At 36.1% G+C, this 18,688-nt stretch overlaps 1 protein-coding gene across 1 annotated transcript; it reads left to right on the top strand.

Annotated features, from left to right (window-relative positions):
• Window positions 1-13,699: 13,699 nt before the first annotated feature.
• On the top strand, window positions 13,700-15,428 carry LOC138907464 (uncharacterized). The gene is made up of 4 exons (XM_070198062.1): window positions 13,700-13,738; window positions 13,807-14,153; window positions 14,700-14,770; window positions 15,088-15,428. The coding sequence occupies exons 1-4, from the start codon at window positions 13,700-13,702 to the stop codon at window positions 15,426-15,428; spliced, it is 798 nt and encodes a 265-aa protein (XP_070054163.1).
• The last annotated feature ends 3,260 nt before the right edge of the window (window positions 15,429-18,688 follow it).

Raw genomic sequence — 18,688 nt, 5'->3', positions numbered from 1 at the left:
CCCGGGTTAACTTTGTTGACTTTTTGAAAATTTTTAAAATATTGAAACCTTATTGATTGGGATTGCTTCTTATAGAATTATTTGACTTCCCTGGATGATGTTAGCTTGGATTTTCATGATTGGAAGGCAAGAACGAGGTTTATACATGATTTGGGGGTTAAAGACCAACTGGATAATGTAAGTATCTTGCTTAACCTCGACTTGAGGAAATATTTATTATTTGCTACGTACTTTGTATTTTGGGGGTGATGTATATGCGAGGTGACAAGCATATATGCGAAAACCAAGGTTTTATTATATTTTGGGTAGATTCTAGGTCTTTATGCCTTGATTGGGTGTGATTTCTTCTAGACTTATGCTCTATTTGATTATGATGACTACGTGGCATAGTTATTCATGCCAGAGATCATGTTTTAACTTATGACATCGTATTTGAGCCTGATGGGTTATTCTTGAGATTTGTTGATATACTTGGTTTGGTCGTAGTCACTCGTATATTATGAATACACATTTGTACTTGTTATTCTTGTGATATGCCTTAAACTGTTATATGACTACTTAAGTTTCCTTATTCATGTTAGAGATAATATTTAGGCTTTTGATGCTTAATTAGATATAATGATAATTTGGAGGATAGATTACATATTGGTGTTGTAGTCATATGTTACATACATGCATTTATCATGCATAGAGATCATTTTTTATTCATATGCATACATCCCTTCATATGGTTCTCTTATATGGATAGAGGTTATAGCACGTGAATTGTCCATTTGATTGAGATGATGATGGTACTAGGTTTCTACCGTGTGGTTATTGTGATATTGTTATTTTTATGGCACGAGATTTATGCCATGCGGTTATTGAGATATTGACATTATTATAGCATGAGATATCTACCGTGTAGTGCACGAGATTTTTGTCGCGCAGCATGTGGATATGGATCCATCTTCCTAGGGTCGTCTTCTCATATTTATTTCTTGATGGCGTATATGCAGGTTGTGAGAAACCGATGGGTTTCTGGTTTATTGTGATATGGGATCCAATGTGATGAGTTTGGGGCATAAAGGTAAAAGATTTGACCATTCAAGTGAATACTTCATGCATATTCATCAAATTTACATGCTTAATTCATGCATATATTCTACTTATGCTAGTTGATGCATTATACATACACATAGGACATGCTAGTGAGTGTTGGACACCTGTAGATTGTCGAATTGATGAAAAAGGGTGAGTGTTATCACCCAATTTCATGGTAAACTCATCTAGAAGCATTCACATAAATGCTATTCGAAAATTGCTGAGAAATGATCCTTATATTGAGAATTTCCTTGTGATCATGTAAAAGAATTTGAGTTAAAGCTTCTTGGTGCAAATTGTATGGATATGCAGATTTGGTGTAATTGTACATGGTTTGATTTGGTTAATTGAAAATCATGTTTACTGCCTTATTCTTAATTTGTGCACCTTATTATTGATATCCGTTTTTCTATGATTGTTCCCTTAGATAATTCTCTGTATTATAGATGTTATTGAGCTATACATGTTATATAAAGTAAGTATCTTTTGGACTAAACCTTGTCACTAATTAGTTGAGGTTAATCTTGATAATTAAGGAGTACACAGTGTCAGTTGTACTCATTCTATACTTCTGCACTCTGTGTGCTTATCTTGAGAGTTGAGCTATTATGGAAGATGAAGGCTAGCATTGAAGATGTACCAGCATTCCAGTTGCAAGCTACCATTTTATTCATGATAGTTTAGGACTTGTATTTCTGTTTATGTATATATTCCTGACATATGTTATATTTTCTTTGTACTAGCACTGTAAATCTAAATCTAGTGGCTCATGACTTGTATTACCAACCATTGGAATAGTTGTATTGATTTCCATAATTTTATTTATTATTTATTTGAGGATTTTCTATTTGAGTTGTGTTATATGATAGTTATCTTACCTAGTGGGTTGGGTTAGGTGTCATCACGACTTGGTGGGTTTTTGGATAATGAGAAGTTAGTATCAGAGATCTAGGTTCATAGGTTCTACAAGTCATGAGAAAATATCTAGTAGAGTCTTTCGGATTGGTATGATGATGTCCATACTTATCTTCAAGAAACTATAGGGCATCTAGGAAAAACTTCCCCTACTTCTTTCCTTATCGTGCGACTTTATTTCAGCTTAAAGTTTAAATCCTCAGTTTTTTCTATTCATCCGTGCAATGTTGAGTACTCGATATAAGTTGTGCATCGATGACTTGTGATGTTGTGGATGAGGTGCGAGATATTTTTCTGTGTGACGTTAGGCTAGTCTAAAGGACTTGAGGCCAATGTTAGACTATATCTTTAGTTGGGCAGATACAGTTGTGTGAATATATGATTTCAGGCTCTTATGTCTGGTAGTGTCCCTATGACTGATATTGATGACTGAGTGAGTGACAAGATAGCTATTTAATGAGTATTATGTGACTAAGGATTACACTTATATAGTATGGATGTGACGAGAGAGATTACTTAAGATGCAAAAGGGGTATCGATGTTTGATTCATCTTGATGTGCAATACAGTCTTAAGTTGTGAGTATGTTGATGAACCTTTCAGTTGTTCATTTGTGGAATGAAGTGGATTCTTATTTCTTGTTGACAAGTGTAGACTCGGGAGGATCAATTAATTACATAGTGGTTGTAACCATGGTAAGGTCACGGAAATATATCGATTTGAGGCTAAACGGATGGGTTATCTCCTGTGAGAAGGTTTAAGGTTGTATGATTTCTTATGAGATGACTATGAAGAGTTTCCTTCTATACAGTGGAATGTATATACTAAAATGAGAGTTAGGATCTCTTGAGGAAGATGGCATGATTGTCACAAGAATTAGTGTGCATTTAGACTGATAATTTAGAATGTGTTCCGGTTAGTGATACATTAGCTTATGAGTACAGTGCAAGATCATGGTAATTAAGGAGAGAAGTTATTGTGAATTATCCTATGATATGTTTGTGGCTTCAAGCCAAGTGGGGGATTCTACAATTGACGATCGGGTTATGTGGGCATGGGTTGTTGTAGTTCCTGGACTAGGATACGGTTATGGATTAGCTGCAATTTGAGGAGGGTAACATCGAGGATGATTTGGACAAGGAATATGCTGGATGCATGATGTACCACTTTATTAATTTCTGGAGATTATGGAATTACTCAGGTTTGATATTCTTTGTGGATGTGGTATGCAAGGGGAAAGGATTCACTCAGTCACTTAAGCATGAGGTTGATTTATTGAGTATTCGTATGTTGAAGGACCACTAGCTATTCAGCATATTTTTCAATGGATCGGGGATTAGAGTAAAGTGGATGACTCTCGAGAATGGTTCTAGTGGGTTCAAGTTCCAAGATGTGGTACTTAAGGGTTTATCGGATCCTTCGTACGGTTAGGGATTTGAGATTTGTATTGGGTTATGGCAAAGGCTAGTAGTACTTCTGTGTCATAATTGATTCTAAAATGCAGCATTAGAGAGATAAAAGGAATAACTTTTCAGATTCATTGAAGGACTCTATAGATCAGACATTTCGGTTGAGGTACTTTTAGGTGTATGAAAAAAAAATGTGTCTTACGGATCTTAAGATGATGTGCTTCTTGTGTTGGGATCATTTGGTATAGGTTCAGCTTAGAGACCACAATATAATGGAAATAAGAGTGATTCCTTGAAGGCAAGTCAAGAGTAGTCTAAAGAAGTTGAGCCAGAATAGAAGTGACTCGGATCAGCATGGGAATGGAAATAATCGGTTCCTTTGGTATGATAGGGCATTATAGATAATTTTGTGGTAGGAATTTTGGGTTTAGAAGTCTACATTACTTGGTTGACTAGGAGAAATTCAATTTCAATGGCTTGATTATATGTAAGTGAACTTCCAAGAGCTTGAGGACTATCCTACCTGTGACTTGTATTTGATTGAGGAATTCTTGTACTCAGATATGGCGTCATGATAGATGTGGTGAGCCGTGTGAGGTTCGGATTAATTTTAAAATTAGTCATTCGTCTCCAGGCAGAAGGATTGGATCAGAGATAGTGCAGATGATTTGAGTTTCTTAAGGGGCATAGAGGTACAGATTTTAGTATCACCAAGAAAGGAACTATGTTGTAGAGTATGCTTACAGATGGGGTCTATAGATAATTCGATTAAGCGCTATAGCAATTATGTGATGGTCAGTCATTGAGGTTCAGATTTTAGCTACCTGCCAATGAAGGATATGTGGATATGCACGTTTTGGAGATGCATGCATGTGTGACTTCATAGTTGTATTTGAGTAAGCATGTTCATTAGGATGAGGAATCTTGTACTTTTAGAGTTTAGAGATTGGATTTATAGAGGTGAGATTTTCACTTTGGTTATGGTAAGTGGAAGTGTGTAAATTGCTAGATAGTTGGTGGTAGGCGTCTTAGATGAGTGTCTAGAGAAAATTTTATGCTTTTTTGAGCTTGTGGTTCATGGTATTTGGTATGTTGTGACTTGCTTAGGTGTAGTAATATATCCTTCTTGGAGATCTTGGTTTGAGAAGTATAGTTTAAGAGGTTGTTTGAATTATTTTTTTGTGTTGGGATAATGGACAAGTTAAATAAAGACTATAGAGATTTAAGGATCTATATATCTAATGATTTTATTTCCCGAGGTTATAGCTGATCACAAGTGGTGTAGTTGATCATTGGGTTGATAAAGGGTTATATGTTATGTGTCATCCGGAAGAGTTATAGTTATATGGAATACTTCATATCATCGGATTTGTAGAGTAGAAGCTCACTATGTGATTGTGGCAGTTATGGCAGGTGTTTCACTTTGAGTTTTGGTTGAGTTTGCTTAATTGTTACATGATGGACAAATGGAATAAGTTGTGTAGCTACACATAGATTATTGATATAGAACACCACGGCTATGGTAATTCATTGGATGATAAGTTACTTTTCTACAGATTCGTTATATTTGGGTTACTGCTTATATGTGTTTGAGGATCCATATGGAATTTGGCATGACTTACGTGTTGAGAAGCTTGTATTATATGAGACGAAGTTTATGGACATGGAAGTAGCGCGATCAGATTTGGATAAAGGTACATTTGAAAGAGAATGCTTTAGGCAGGCTAAAACAGGCAATGGTTCTTACCAGGCGAGAGGAATCCATGAGTTGTCGATATGATGGGTGATTACGAGTTTCTACAGGTTTCTTTCATTATTAGCAGTGTTACGGAGGAATGGAATGAGGTTTTATTAAAAAAAGTTATTTTATCGGTATCAATTTTTTTAATAAGCAGCTATTACAGCCAAAAGATATTATTATGGCTATATGAGCTATGGGATACATCATGTGATTACATATTGGAAGTACATTTATTGCTTAATACAAGCTTGTGGGGATTGATATACTGTATATATATAAGAATCAGATCTTAGAGGGAGTTTCAGATATTTAAATTTGGCTCAAAGGCTTATGGACTAAGGTTGAAGGAAATATCTTCAGTCAGAATTGTGTTAAAGGATCGATATAAATGGAGGTGACATAAGGTCGCCTATTATAACTACATGACCGGTCTTTTTGAGTATTTGTATCCCGTTTGGTGATTTGAGGTCTTGAGTAGCTTCATATGGTGTATTACGACTTGCGTGTATGGTCGGTTTTGGTCTTCGAGTTGTTCGAAATTGATTTAGAAGAATGATTGTTAAATAGGAAGAGTTGACCAAGTTTGACTTTTGTGTATTTGACCTTGGATCAGAGTTTTTATGGTTCTGTTAGGTCTGGATGGTGATTTTAGACTTGATCATATGTCCGAATTTGTATTTGGATGTTTCTAGAAGGTTTTGGCACTATTTAGCAAAAGTTGGCAATTTAAAGATTTTGAATATTCATAAGTTTGACCGGGAGTTGACTTTGATAATATCGGGTTCGGATTATTTTTTTGAGAGCTGGAATACGTTCGTTATGTCATTTGGAACTTGTGTGAAAATCTTGAGGACATTCCAAATTGATTTGATATGGTTCGGCCCGAATTTTGAAAGTTGAAAGTTTAAAAGTTCATTAAGTTTGATTTGAAGTACAATTCATAGTTTTGATGTTATTATGTGTGATTTGGGGCCACGGGTAGGTTCGTGTTATGTTTTGGAACTTGTTAGTATGTTCGGACAAGGTCCAGAGGTGCTTGGGTGAGTTTTGGGCCATTTTTCCTTTATGTGTGGGTGTTGGTTGCTGCTAGTTCTGGTGTTGTACACCTGCGGTTGGTTTTACGTAGGTGCGATGGTCGTAGAAGAATATTTATGGTCGCACCTACAAAGAAGGCAGGATTTGGGCGATCTCCGTAGATGCAGGACTTCGGGTGCATCTGCGATAGCGCAGAAGCGATGGCTTGGGGCGCAGAAGCGAGAAGGAGCGCAAGAGCATGTTTTGTGTCGCACCTGTGATGGCGTAGAAGTGGGAGCTTATTAGTAGGTGCGAGAGGTTGGAATTTTAGAGGTATCCGTAGAAGCGTAGATTGTGTCACAGAAGCGACGCTGTAGAAGCGGCTCTTGGACCGCATATGCGGAAATGCCTAGGCAACTAGTATTTAATTATAGGGTTTGTTCCATTTATCATATTTGGAGATTTGGAAATTGGTTTTGGTCGATATTGGCGAGGAATTTCACCACTTGGATTGGGGTAAATATTTTTTACTCGATTTTGATTATATTATATGATTCTATCTTCGATTTTGGAATTTGATTGATGATTACAAGAGAAATTGGGAGTTTTTATCTAAACTTTCATAAAGTGAATAATTAGGTTTTGAACATCGATTCGGAGTCAGATTTGAGTAAAATTAGTATGGTTGGACTCGTATTCGAATGAGTTGCCAAAATTTGTAAGTTTTGTTGGATTTAGGGGTGTGGTCTCGAGTTGAAAATTTGGTTGACTTTGAGTATTTAATTAAAGATTCGATCTATATCGTTTGGGTTTGTTTCCTAAGTCATTATTTGACATTTTTGAGTTTCTTTTGGCTAGTTTCTAGCCGTTCGAAAGTTGATTCGCATGGGATGGAATTTCTAGAGTATTGTTTGGCTTGCTCGATGTTTGATTTGGCTTATTCAAGGTAAGTAATATATCTAAATTTGGATTTGAGGGTAATTATCCCTGGGAGCTATGTTATTTGTGATGTATTGGGGTGACGCACATGCTAAGTGACGAGCGTGTGTGCATGCACCAGAATATTCATGATCCGAGTGGACTTTACACTATTATCGGACTTGTTTTTCTATCACGCCTTGTTATATTCGTATTTTCTCCACTTGTTTGATTATCTGAGCTATGGTTCATGTTAAAAACTATGTTTAGGCTATGTGATTAATTAGTAGAGACATAATGGGGCTATTTATGTTGTTTTGAGCTATCTTTCTTAACTGTAGTTATACACCCAGTCATGATTCTTTATTTTCATACCATATCTCAGTCTTTGTACTTTATTCATTGTTACATCATGTTGTTATTATTTTCCATATGTGATATTGTTTGGGCTGAGTGATACTTGATTGTGAGCCCTTGAGACTTGAGAGATTGATGACAGAGGTGGGCCTTAGAGTTGTGTTGAGAGTGTTATTTGGATCGGGTTACATGCCGCAACATGCCATATTGGCTTTATTGTTATTTGGACCGGGTTGCACACCGCAACAATCCATATTGGCTTTATTGTTAGTCGGATCGGGTTGCACGCCGCAACATGCTATATTGGCTTTATTGTTATTTGGATCGGGTTACACGCCGCAACAGGCCATATTCGCTTCTGAATAGCACTTGAGCAGGATCCGCCCCTCCGGAGTCTGACATGCCAGCAGTGAGCGCAGGCACAGTGATATATACACATGCTTTAGTGAGGGACTTTTGATCCAGGGAACCGTACAGTGCTGAGTGATTGTGTGTGAGATGAAGTGGGGCATTTGTGCCAGGCACCTTGAGTGTGTTGAGAGTGAGTGTACTTGATGATAGCAGTGTGAAATTATTTACTTTACACGTATATTTAATATGTAGGCATATAGATATATTTTAATCATGCTAGACGGTAATATGACATTTGATGACTTGACATGTATATTTGACATGTAGGCATATAGATATATTTTTCTCATGCTAAACAGTAATGTGACATTTGATAAATTGACATGTATATTGACATATAGGCATAGAGATATATTTTCTCATGCTAATTGGTAAATGAAAAAGTCTTATATGTTGTTGTGGATTTGGAAAACACAGTTCTTTTTGGATAAACACATGTTTAATTGATTTCAGTGGTGAGATTTGGACTTTGACTGTTATACTTGAAAAGCATGTCTACTTTTTTGTAACTGTGACCGAGCTAAGCATAATATCACTTAAGTTATTTACTTTTACTATTTCCATTAAATTATTATGAATTGTTATTAGCTATTGGTGTTGGAATCTAACCATCTTCCGAGCACGTCACTACTTTCAACCTGAGGTTAAGTTTGTTATTTATTGAGTACATGGGGTCGGTTATACTCATACTACACTTCTGCACCTTACGTGCAGATCTTAGAGGTGATGCTGATGTGTATGGCGGGAGCTGGCATTGAAGATGTACCTATTTTCTGAATATAGCTGCTACTTACTCTTGGTAGCTTTAGATTTGCAAATATATTTATGTATATTTTGAACATATGATGTTATTATTTCATAGCAATTTATAACTCTAAGTCTTAGAAGCTCATGACTTGTATTACATATCCTTGGGTTATTGTATCAAATTCAATTATTTCACTTCTTAACTCTTATCACTATTATTAGAATTGTGTTGGTTGTTATTTGGCTTAACTAGAGAGTGTTTAAGTTCCATCACGACTAGGCGATTTTGGGTCGTGACACCCATGGATATGTGTATGATGAGTTCAGACAGTTATTTGACGGCTTTGTAATGACTCTTGGGACGTTCAAGGATGAACATATGTTTAAGTAGGGGAGAATGTAAGGACCAGATCGGTCGCCTTGAGCTCTAGCATTTCATTATATAATTTGAGACCTTGAGTAGCTTTTTATGAAGTATTATGACTTGCGGTTATGGTTGGTTTTGATTTACGAGGGGTTCGGGAGTGATTTGGAACACCTAGTTTTATTTTGGAAGCCTTAAATTGTAAGAGTTGACCAAGGTTTGACTTTTGTGTAAACGACCTTGGATTGATGATTTGAAGATTCCAATAGGTTTGCATGGTGATTTTGGACTTAGGCGTATATTTGGATTTAGTTTTGTATGTTCCTGGAAGATTTTGACTCTATTTGCCAGAAGTTGGAAACTTAAAAAATTAGAGAGATAATAAGTTTGATCGATAGTTGACTTTGGGGCTATCGGATTTTGATTGTTGTTTCGGGAATGTGGATAGGATCATTTTATTGAATGGAACTTGTATCCAAAGTTTGGTTGAGATCTGAAGTGTGTAAGTATGAATCAGCTGCTTGGTTGGAAATATGAAGGTTTAAGAACTTAAGAGAGTTCACCATGTGGTTTGATATTTGATTCTTAGATGTGATGATTTCGTATGTATTTTGAAACCTTGGATAGGTCCAGATTGTGTTTGTGGACTTGTAGGAATGTTCGTACGGGATCCCAGGGGCTCGGATGAGTTTCAAACCACCCCAAGCTAAGTTGAATATTGCAGATTTTGCGGGTGCTGGTTTTGTGCTTCGCAAATGCAGAGCAAAGCTCGCGTTTGCGATAAAAGAATTGGGCTGCCGATTTATGTTCTGCACGAAGGCGAAGGAGGCCCCGCGAACGCGAAGAAAGATTTGGCTGGGGCAGGATTTGTTCTACGCAAATGCGAAGAGTTTTTCACGAATGCGATGGAGGAATTAATGGAGGCCAATATCTATGCATCGCGAACGGAATGGTTTGGTCCTGTTCACAAAAGAGGTTTCACCTGGAAATACAAATAGCTGCTTTTCAAGATTTTGAGCTCATTTTCTCCATTTTTGAGACCTAGACTTTAGGTAGTGATGATATTTTGAGGAGATTTTCACACCAAACTTGAGGATAAGTAATTTCTACTTGATTTTGATTATATATCATGATTCCCCATAGATTTCTACACCTAAAATATGGAATTTCAAAGTAAAATTTAAAAAATTTGTCTACAACTTAAGAGAGTATAAATTGAAGTTTTGAAAACTGATTTGCACTCTGATTTGGACTCTGATTTGAAAACTAATTATATTTTAGAATCGGCAGTTTATGGGTCATTGGGATTCGGTATTGATTTCGTATTTTTGGCATGCGACTTGGGTTGAATTTTGTTGACTTTTAAAAAATTCTTCAAAGATCAAAATTTTATTGATTGGGATCGTTTCATATAGCATTATTTGACTTCCTTGAATGATGTTGGCTTGGATTTACGTGATTAAAAGTCAAGAACAAGGTTTATAGGCGATTTGAGGGTTGAAGACCAACTGGATAAGGTAAGTATCTTGCTTAACCTCGACTTGAGGAATATTTTTTCTAAAAAAAGAATTACTTTCTACGTACTATATGTTTTGTGAGTGACGTATATGTAAAGTGACGAGCATCATATATGCGGACACTGAGATTATATTATATTTTGTGTAGATTCTAGGTCCTTATACCTTGATTGGGCGAGAACTCTTCTTGACTTATGATCTATTTGATTCTGATGACTACGTGGTATAGTTATTCATACTAGAGATCATATTTTAACGTATGGCATCTTATTTAAGCCAGATGGGTTATTATTGAGATTTGTTGATATACTTGATTTGGCTGTAGTCACACGTTATATTATAAATACACATGAGTACTTGTTATTCTTGTGATATGCCTTAAACTATTGTATGATCACTTGAGTTTCCTTATTCATGTTAGAGATCATATTTAGGGGTTTGATGCTTAATTGGACATAATGATAATTTGGAGGATAGATTACATGTTGGAGATGTAGTCATATGTTATATACACATATATATCATGCATAGAGATCACCTTTTATTCATATGCATACATCCCTACATGTGTTTCTCGGATATGGACTGAGGTTATGGAACATGAGTTGTCCATGCAGTTGAGATAATGATGGCACGAGGTTTCTATCGTGCGATTATTGTAATATTGTGTCGTGTGGTTATTGCGATATTGATAATATTAAAGCATAAGGTTTCTACCGTGAAGTGCGTGAGGTTTCTATCATGCAGCGTGTGGATATGGATCCATCCCCCTAGGGTCGGCCTCTCATATTTTTCTCTTGACGGTGTACACGCAGGTTGTGAGAAATCGATGGGTTTCTGGTTGATTGTGATGTGGAATCTGATATGATGAGTTATGGAAATGAAGGTGGAAGCTTTGACCATTCAAGGGAATATTTCATGCATTTGACATGCTTTATTCATACATATCTTTTATTTATTCTAGTTGATGCATTATATATATATATATATATATACATGGAACTTGCTAGTAAGTGGTGGACACTTGGAGAGTGTCGGATTGATGAGAAAATGTGAGTTTTATTATACAATGTCATCATAAACTCATTTAGAAACATTCACATAAATGTTACTCGAAAATTGCTGAGAAAATAATCCTTATATTGCATAATCCCTAGTGATCATATAAAAGTACTTGAGTTAGAGATTTTTGGTGCAAATTATATTGATATCCGATTTGGTGCAATTGTACATGCTTTGATTTAGTTAATTGAAAAGCATGCTTACTGCCTTCTTCTCACCTTATTATTGATATCCATTATTCTATGATTATTTCCTTAGATACTTCTTTGTATTATATATGCTATTGAGCTGCACATATTATATAAAGTGAGTATCTTCTGTACTAAACCCTATCACTACTTCGTTGAGGTTAATCTTGATACTTACGGAGTACATGGGGTCGGTTGTACTCATACTACACTTATGCACCTTAGTTGCAGATCTTGAGACCTAGCTATTATGGAAGAGGAAGGCTAGCATCGAAGATGTACCAGTATTCCAGTTGCAAGCTACCACTTTGTTCATGGTAATTTAGGACTTGTATTTCTATTTATGTTATTCTAGACAGATTTTGTATTTTCTTAGTACCGGTGTTTATAAATCTAAATCTTAGTGGCTCATGACTTGTACTACCAATCATTCGTATAGTTGTATTGATTTTTGCAATATTATTTATTGTTTATTTGAGGATTTTTCATTCGAGTTGTGTTATATAATGGTTGACTTACCTAGCGAATTGGGTTAGGTTCCATCAAGACTTGATAGGTTTTTGGGTCATGACACAAGACCTCATTCTTTTGTATCCTACCTGTGGTACTTTTGACCTAGTAGGATATGCATATGTTGATTATGCTGGATACATAATAGATAGGAAGATTACATATGTGATGGCTCACTTTCCGGATTCGTGTTTGATCTCTTGTGCGACAAAGAAGTAAAATTATGTAGTTTTATCAATTATAGAAGTTGAATATGTTGATGTAGCCACTTGTTGTGCACAATTATTGTGAATTAAATAGCAATTGGAGGATTATGGTGTGATGACTAAATGTGTGCCAATATTCTATGATAACACAAGTACTATGACTATGACAAAGAACATGGTTCATCATAAGAGGACAAAACATATAGATGTTAGGCACTACTTATTAAGAGATTATTACTAAGAAGTGCCTAACCTCTATGAAATTTTGCAAGACTGAAGAGCAGATCGTGGATATTTTATCATAAAATGTATAACTTAGTATACACTTTATGTACACATGGCAGTACTAAGAAGCTTACAAAAAGTTTGATGATATTATACTCATTCTCAAGTGAACACTCTGCCAGAGGAAATCAGTCAAAGAACCTGGTTCTTTCAACTTTCAGGTATGTACCTCCTCTTCAACATGTAGTTGCTTTAACTTAATAATTTGACACGCTATTATAACAGATTTCTAAACTAAATATTTATCTTATCTAAGTCTTAAACGGTATCATTTACTTCCAAAAGTCCGCGTAAAAAGTGGAACGGTTCCTAGAATATCTTACTCTACATCTCTGCCGCCTAAATTGAACTAACCACTTGCTTTTAAAATTTTAAATTTTATGCATCTCCTATTTCCTCTAGGAACCAGATATAACTATTAATTTTAATTGACTAGGGCTACAACTGTCTAATCATATCTGCCTCTATATAAACTCCTCTTCTCATTCAAAATATCATATCTCTAATTCTCTCTCGTTTCTCAGCAAAAAGGAAAGAAAAATCAGGAGACCAAAAAACTCCAAGTCAAAATTTTCTAAGAAATCTCACGATGTCAACTTCCCAAATTCCTTCCTAATTTGTTTCGATTAAGTCCATGCACACTAAATTTAGTGGTGATGCTTCATCCACTAAGCCCTAAATTGTGTTTTCACAGAACTCTAACCCTATTCAAGAACAAGATTTCCAAAATCCTATGTCTGAAAAATCAAAATTAGAGCTTGTTGATTATTCGGATAAGGAAGGAAGTAAAATATCAGAGCATAAAACTCTTGTAGAAGTCATAGTTGGTTCTGATGGGAAAGATGTTGAAGTTAGGAATGAAATTACATAGGTTCAAGAAGAACCATATACTACACCAAGGGTTGTGCCGAGTGAGTGTGTCTTCAAAAATCCTCTGGCAGTTTTGTGCGATGTTGTCGATAGTAGTGAGAAAATGGTAGTAATTGATGAAGGCAATGAAAAATCTGACAAGGTTTTGAGTAAGTAGAAGATGCCCCCAAATCCCTTGTGAATATACCAAGTTCTTCTAGTGTGGATAAGGGAGAAAAAGATAAAGAATATGGTGAGAAAATTGAAAGAGAGAAAGTGAGAAACAAGGAACTTGGTTCCTTAAATATTACTGATGGAGAATGTAGTTCTCTAGGAGTCATGTTTTCTGATTCCAAAAAATTTAATGAGGAAAAAAAGGAAGAGGGAAACGAAGTAAGTAAAAAGGATGAGGATGATGATGATCTACCATTATTTGAAAAGATAAAAATGTTGAAAAAAGAAGTCTATTTAGTGAAGGTGTTTCTGGAGCAAAAAAAAAATCAAAAGCTTTGCCCAGAAATGTTGGCAAAGTTGGTATCACTAAAGGAGGGACTCCTAACAAGAGGAGTAAGAGAAAAGTATCTTTGGAGTAGGCTGATGAAGCAAACAAAAAGAGAAGACAAAAAAATTGAGAGTTCATGTTGCATTATAAACCTGATATGGAGCTAATAAATCTTAATTTGGATAAAGAAGCAAAGGGAGAGGAGGTTCATCTGCAACACAAGAAGAGGACTATTCATCCGCCACTGTCGAAAAGAAGAAAAGTACTCCAAGAAAGAAAAAGTCGACGGGTCCCGATGATGCAGGAACATCTCAAAAAGGAGAACGAAAACTAAAGAAAAAGTGGCAGAATTGAGGAAGAAAGGTTGTTTAGTACGCAAATAGTACTAAATGGTAGAGTGATAGACCTTGCAGTTGCGGAAGAACCAGGTATGAAATAGCTTCTTGAGAGTCTAGAAGTTCAAATGTGGACACACATATTCCTTCATCCACTCCCAATGTTTTATGAAGATGAAATATTGGAATTCTACATAAGTTTCGGTCTGGTGGATAAGACTACTGTGACCGCCACTATGAAGGGAGAATCTGTTGTTTAATGCTTAAACTTTGGGTGAGATTCTAAGGGTTCCTGGTGAAGGTCTTGACACTTATGTCAATGAGAGTGGCCAAAACTTGAAGAACAAGAAAATGAGAAGTGCTTGACTGTCAAGAACCCACAAGGGACAGAGATAGAGAAGCCTGGAAGTATTTAAAGGTGAGATAGGAGCAATTTATAAACTGCTAGTTTATTTGTATGTGAACAAATATGTGCAACCAAGATCTGAGAGGATGCACGAGGCTACTCACATGGATTTAGCTGTGATAGAAGTGCTTGATCAGAACAAACTACTGAATCTTCCTTAGACAAGGATCAAGCATATGTCTAGGGTGGTTAATACTTCAAAAGGAGATCATGCTTTGCCATATGGGTTTTTCTCTCTTTGTTATTTGAGCACTACTACGTTCCCGTAGGCATTGGAAAGAAAGAAACCAGGAAGGATATATTTGACATGAAAGCACCGGAGGCATATGACTGGGATCCAAGAAAATCTAGTTCACTAATCAATAGTTTGGTTAATCAATTGCTAAAAAACTTGAAAATAACTGAGGAAGAAAAGAAGAACCTCAACAAGGAGATTACCTTTTTGAAAGTTGAGCAAGCATCTTCTAAAGAAGAGAACAAACAGTCGATAGAAGAGATGAGAAAGGAACAAGTAGTGGCTAATGCTCACTTTGACAAGCTTCTAGAGAATGTGCATAAGCAACCTTTCCAATCAGTGAACCTGGTCCTCCTTCTTTCCTACCCTAGTTGATCCATGCCCAATCCACACACAATAGTGAGTGAAAACGGTCGTTAGAAGAATAGTACCCAACAAGAGTCGGGATCGATTTCCATAGGGAGTTAAATGTGGGTGTTAGGGTGTAAGCTTAATGAACGTAGATGAAATAGCTCAATTGAAACAAAGGATTTTGTTTTCTACTTCTAAGAATTAATACTAGCAATGATCAACTAAAGGAAAAGAGACTAGAAAACGAGTAATTATTTTTATTGTTTTTATCAAATGGGGTAAAAGGCCTAGGGATGTAACCTTCACCTAGGTGTTAGCATAATGGGTAAATTACGTTAATGCTTGCTTTAGTGATCAGGATGTATTATAACTCTTAACTCTAAATTACCCACTCAATACCTCTTGGCTATAGAGTGATTTTGCCCAATAGCTTTCTCAAGCCCAATTAGATATCAATTCAAATAGTTGATATGAGCTCAAGTCGGATTTTCCCTATCTCTAGTTCAAACCCTTTAATTATTCTAGCCAAAACCTTAACTAGACCAATTTTTTGTTAGCCAAGTTTTCCTAGACTAAGTCCATCTTTCTCAAGTAAGAACCAAGTCAAATAAACATGAATCAATATTTGCAACCATTAATTCTAAAAATAATGCATGAACAAGGCTAAATAATAAATACCCATTCATAAATAAGCATTAGATTAATTACCCATAAGGTTTACATACTAGGGTTGGGTCACAACCCTGGAAACAATCTAGCTACTCATAATAGAAATTAAAGAAAATAAAGAAGGAGAACTAATTGAAGCAGTAATACAAGATTAAATTGATAAAACTAATGTTTCTTCTCCCAAAATAGTCAAAAATTACCCAAAGAAGTAAACTATAACAATTACGGCACAAAAAAAACTATAAAACTTGCCCTAAAAAGTGTTCCCCGTCTATTTATAGTGGCCCAAAATTCGCTGAAAACAATTCCCTATGGGAGGTTCTGGATCCACACAATCTCATGTGCAGTCCGCACTTTTCTTGGTTCAGTAGGTGGAGGATTTATGCAGCCACATAATTTGGTCTGCGACTGCACTTCAGCTTCTGCGGTTGCACTTTTACTTTTGCGGCTGCACTTTTGGCAAGGCTTCACACTTGGTCGTTTTGCACACTCTCTGAACTTTCTAAATTCTTGTCAGTGCGACCATATTTTGCGACTGCACAAATTGTTTGGGTCCGCACTTTTCCAATCATCCTCTGAGCTTTAGCACCAGATCTATAGCTACAGAGGTAATTATGCGGTCCGCACTTTTGGCATACTGCACTCCTTCTTGCTTTATGAGCCGGAACACTCTTTTTTGAGTTAAATTTCTTCGTTGAGGTCCAATTCACCAATATTCCTTCAATTTCCATAATTTCATTATTTTTATGAACAAAAATCAATACTTTCGGACTAAAACTAAAGCAAGAAGGTACTAATAAGTGGTTAAAATCTACGTTTATCAACTCCCCCAAACTTAAGTCTTTGTTTGTCCTCGAGCAAACAGATTAGTTCCCACCTTCTCAAAGTGAAAGTTCATTTCAAAGAGTCAATTATAAGTCATTCATGCTCAGTTAGAACCAATAAATACCCACAATACTCATGCATTTTCAACAAGGTGACAAATCACATATTATGCACATATAGTTCTAATGTGACATTTGAGCTTCAAGAATTGGCTTTATTCATCAAGGACTCTTGCTCTATCATGTAGATTACGGTGAACTTTAAACTCTTTCTCCTCTACCTTCCATTTTCCAAGCTCACTTCAAGAGTTAACACTCAATTTTTCGATCAATGAAAGGTTCACTCTTCTCTCACAAAAAAATGTCACAAGTAAGGCTTCAAGTACCATAGGCTTGCCCTTCATGTAGATCACCACTAATGTAAGCTTACTCGGTTCAAAATCAAGTAGGACTTCTTTCGGGTTGTAATGAAGGCTTTTGGATTGGGGTAGGATGCCATTTGGGATAAGTGGTTACGCCCCTCCTTAAGAACTCCACATTTTCATTTCTTGATCGCATGTACCAACTCTTAGAGGCATTTCCTTTTTCTTGGGGGCTAGAGAGACTTGACATCACTCTTTCTTGTTCATTTCATTATCTTTCTCCCTTGATGCTCATACTAGAGATAGTTACCTCTTTTGATTTCATCACCCTTCCTTTTGTTTTTGGCATTTTTTTTTGTTCTTTTCATTTTTTGCCTTATCTTTTCATAGAGATCATTTCTTTTCTCTTTTTTGTGCATTTATACCTCTTTCAAATTCCTCAACTCTCTCCCCAAACTTATGCCTTACGCCACTTATTTCATAAGAGTGTTAAGAAAGGTTTGGGTGCCAAGAGAGGATTATAACCAAATGGGTAAAGGCTTATAGAGCGGTTACCAAGTAAGAAAGGCTAAAGGCTAAAGGCTAAAAGGGGGTTGACTAAGGATAAGAAAGCATTGGTTGGCAATAGAAAGCTCAAACGGACCAAGAAAAGCATACAATCATCTTTCAAACCAAGCAAACTTAGGATTTCGTCTTGAAGCATATTCGGGGCAAGTTCAAGACCATTCACATAAATACTTGGACTAGCAACAAAAGTCACCTCACCCTTCATGCAACTAGACCATAAAAGAGGATAGAGTCTAGAGCCTACAACACTCACAATCAAGTTAAAAATCACTATGGTCCAATTAACCACTCAATGATTATCAAAGTCAACTCAAGAGTCTCAAAATCACTAACTAAAGTTATTTTCTTTCAAAAACCTTGTTTCAAACCATAAGCACGTAGTTAAGTGAGTTGGTGCCAAATGAAGCATGATAACTCTTTTTAGAGAATCACTTTATTAGGGCTTTTATTCATTACTACTAGTATTATTATTACCTAAACACAAAAAGGGACTCACTCCCTTAGGAAGGTTGTCATACCATCCATCCTCGGGAAGAGTCACCCGGTTCACACAAAAGACCACCTTTAAAAAGAACCTTGGTATTAGTAAAACGAAAGGCTTATTATCTATACTACTATGAAAAACATGAAAACTACTAACATAAAAAGAAGCTACTAACAAAATAAAAATCAAAGTGAATAAATAAAGAAGCTAATGAAAGCAATAACTAACTAAAGATAATATTCGCACTAACAAGAATTCAAAAATTTCAGAGAGTATGCAAACGATCAAGTGTGAAGCCTTACCAAAAGTGCAGCTGCAGAAGGAAAAGTGCAGCCACAGACCAAATTGTATGGCTGCAGAAATCCTCCACCTACTGAG

Source organism: Nicotiana tomentosiformis, chromosome 3 (assembly GCF_000390325.3).
Source record: "Nicotiana tomentosiformis chromosome 3, ASM39032v3, whole genome shotgun sequence".
NCBI lineage: Eukaryota > Viridiplantae > Streptophyta > Magnoliopsida > Solanales > Solanaceae > Nicotiana > Nicotiana tomentosiformis.
This window is presented reverse-complemented; position numbering and strand designations above follow the sequence as displayed.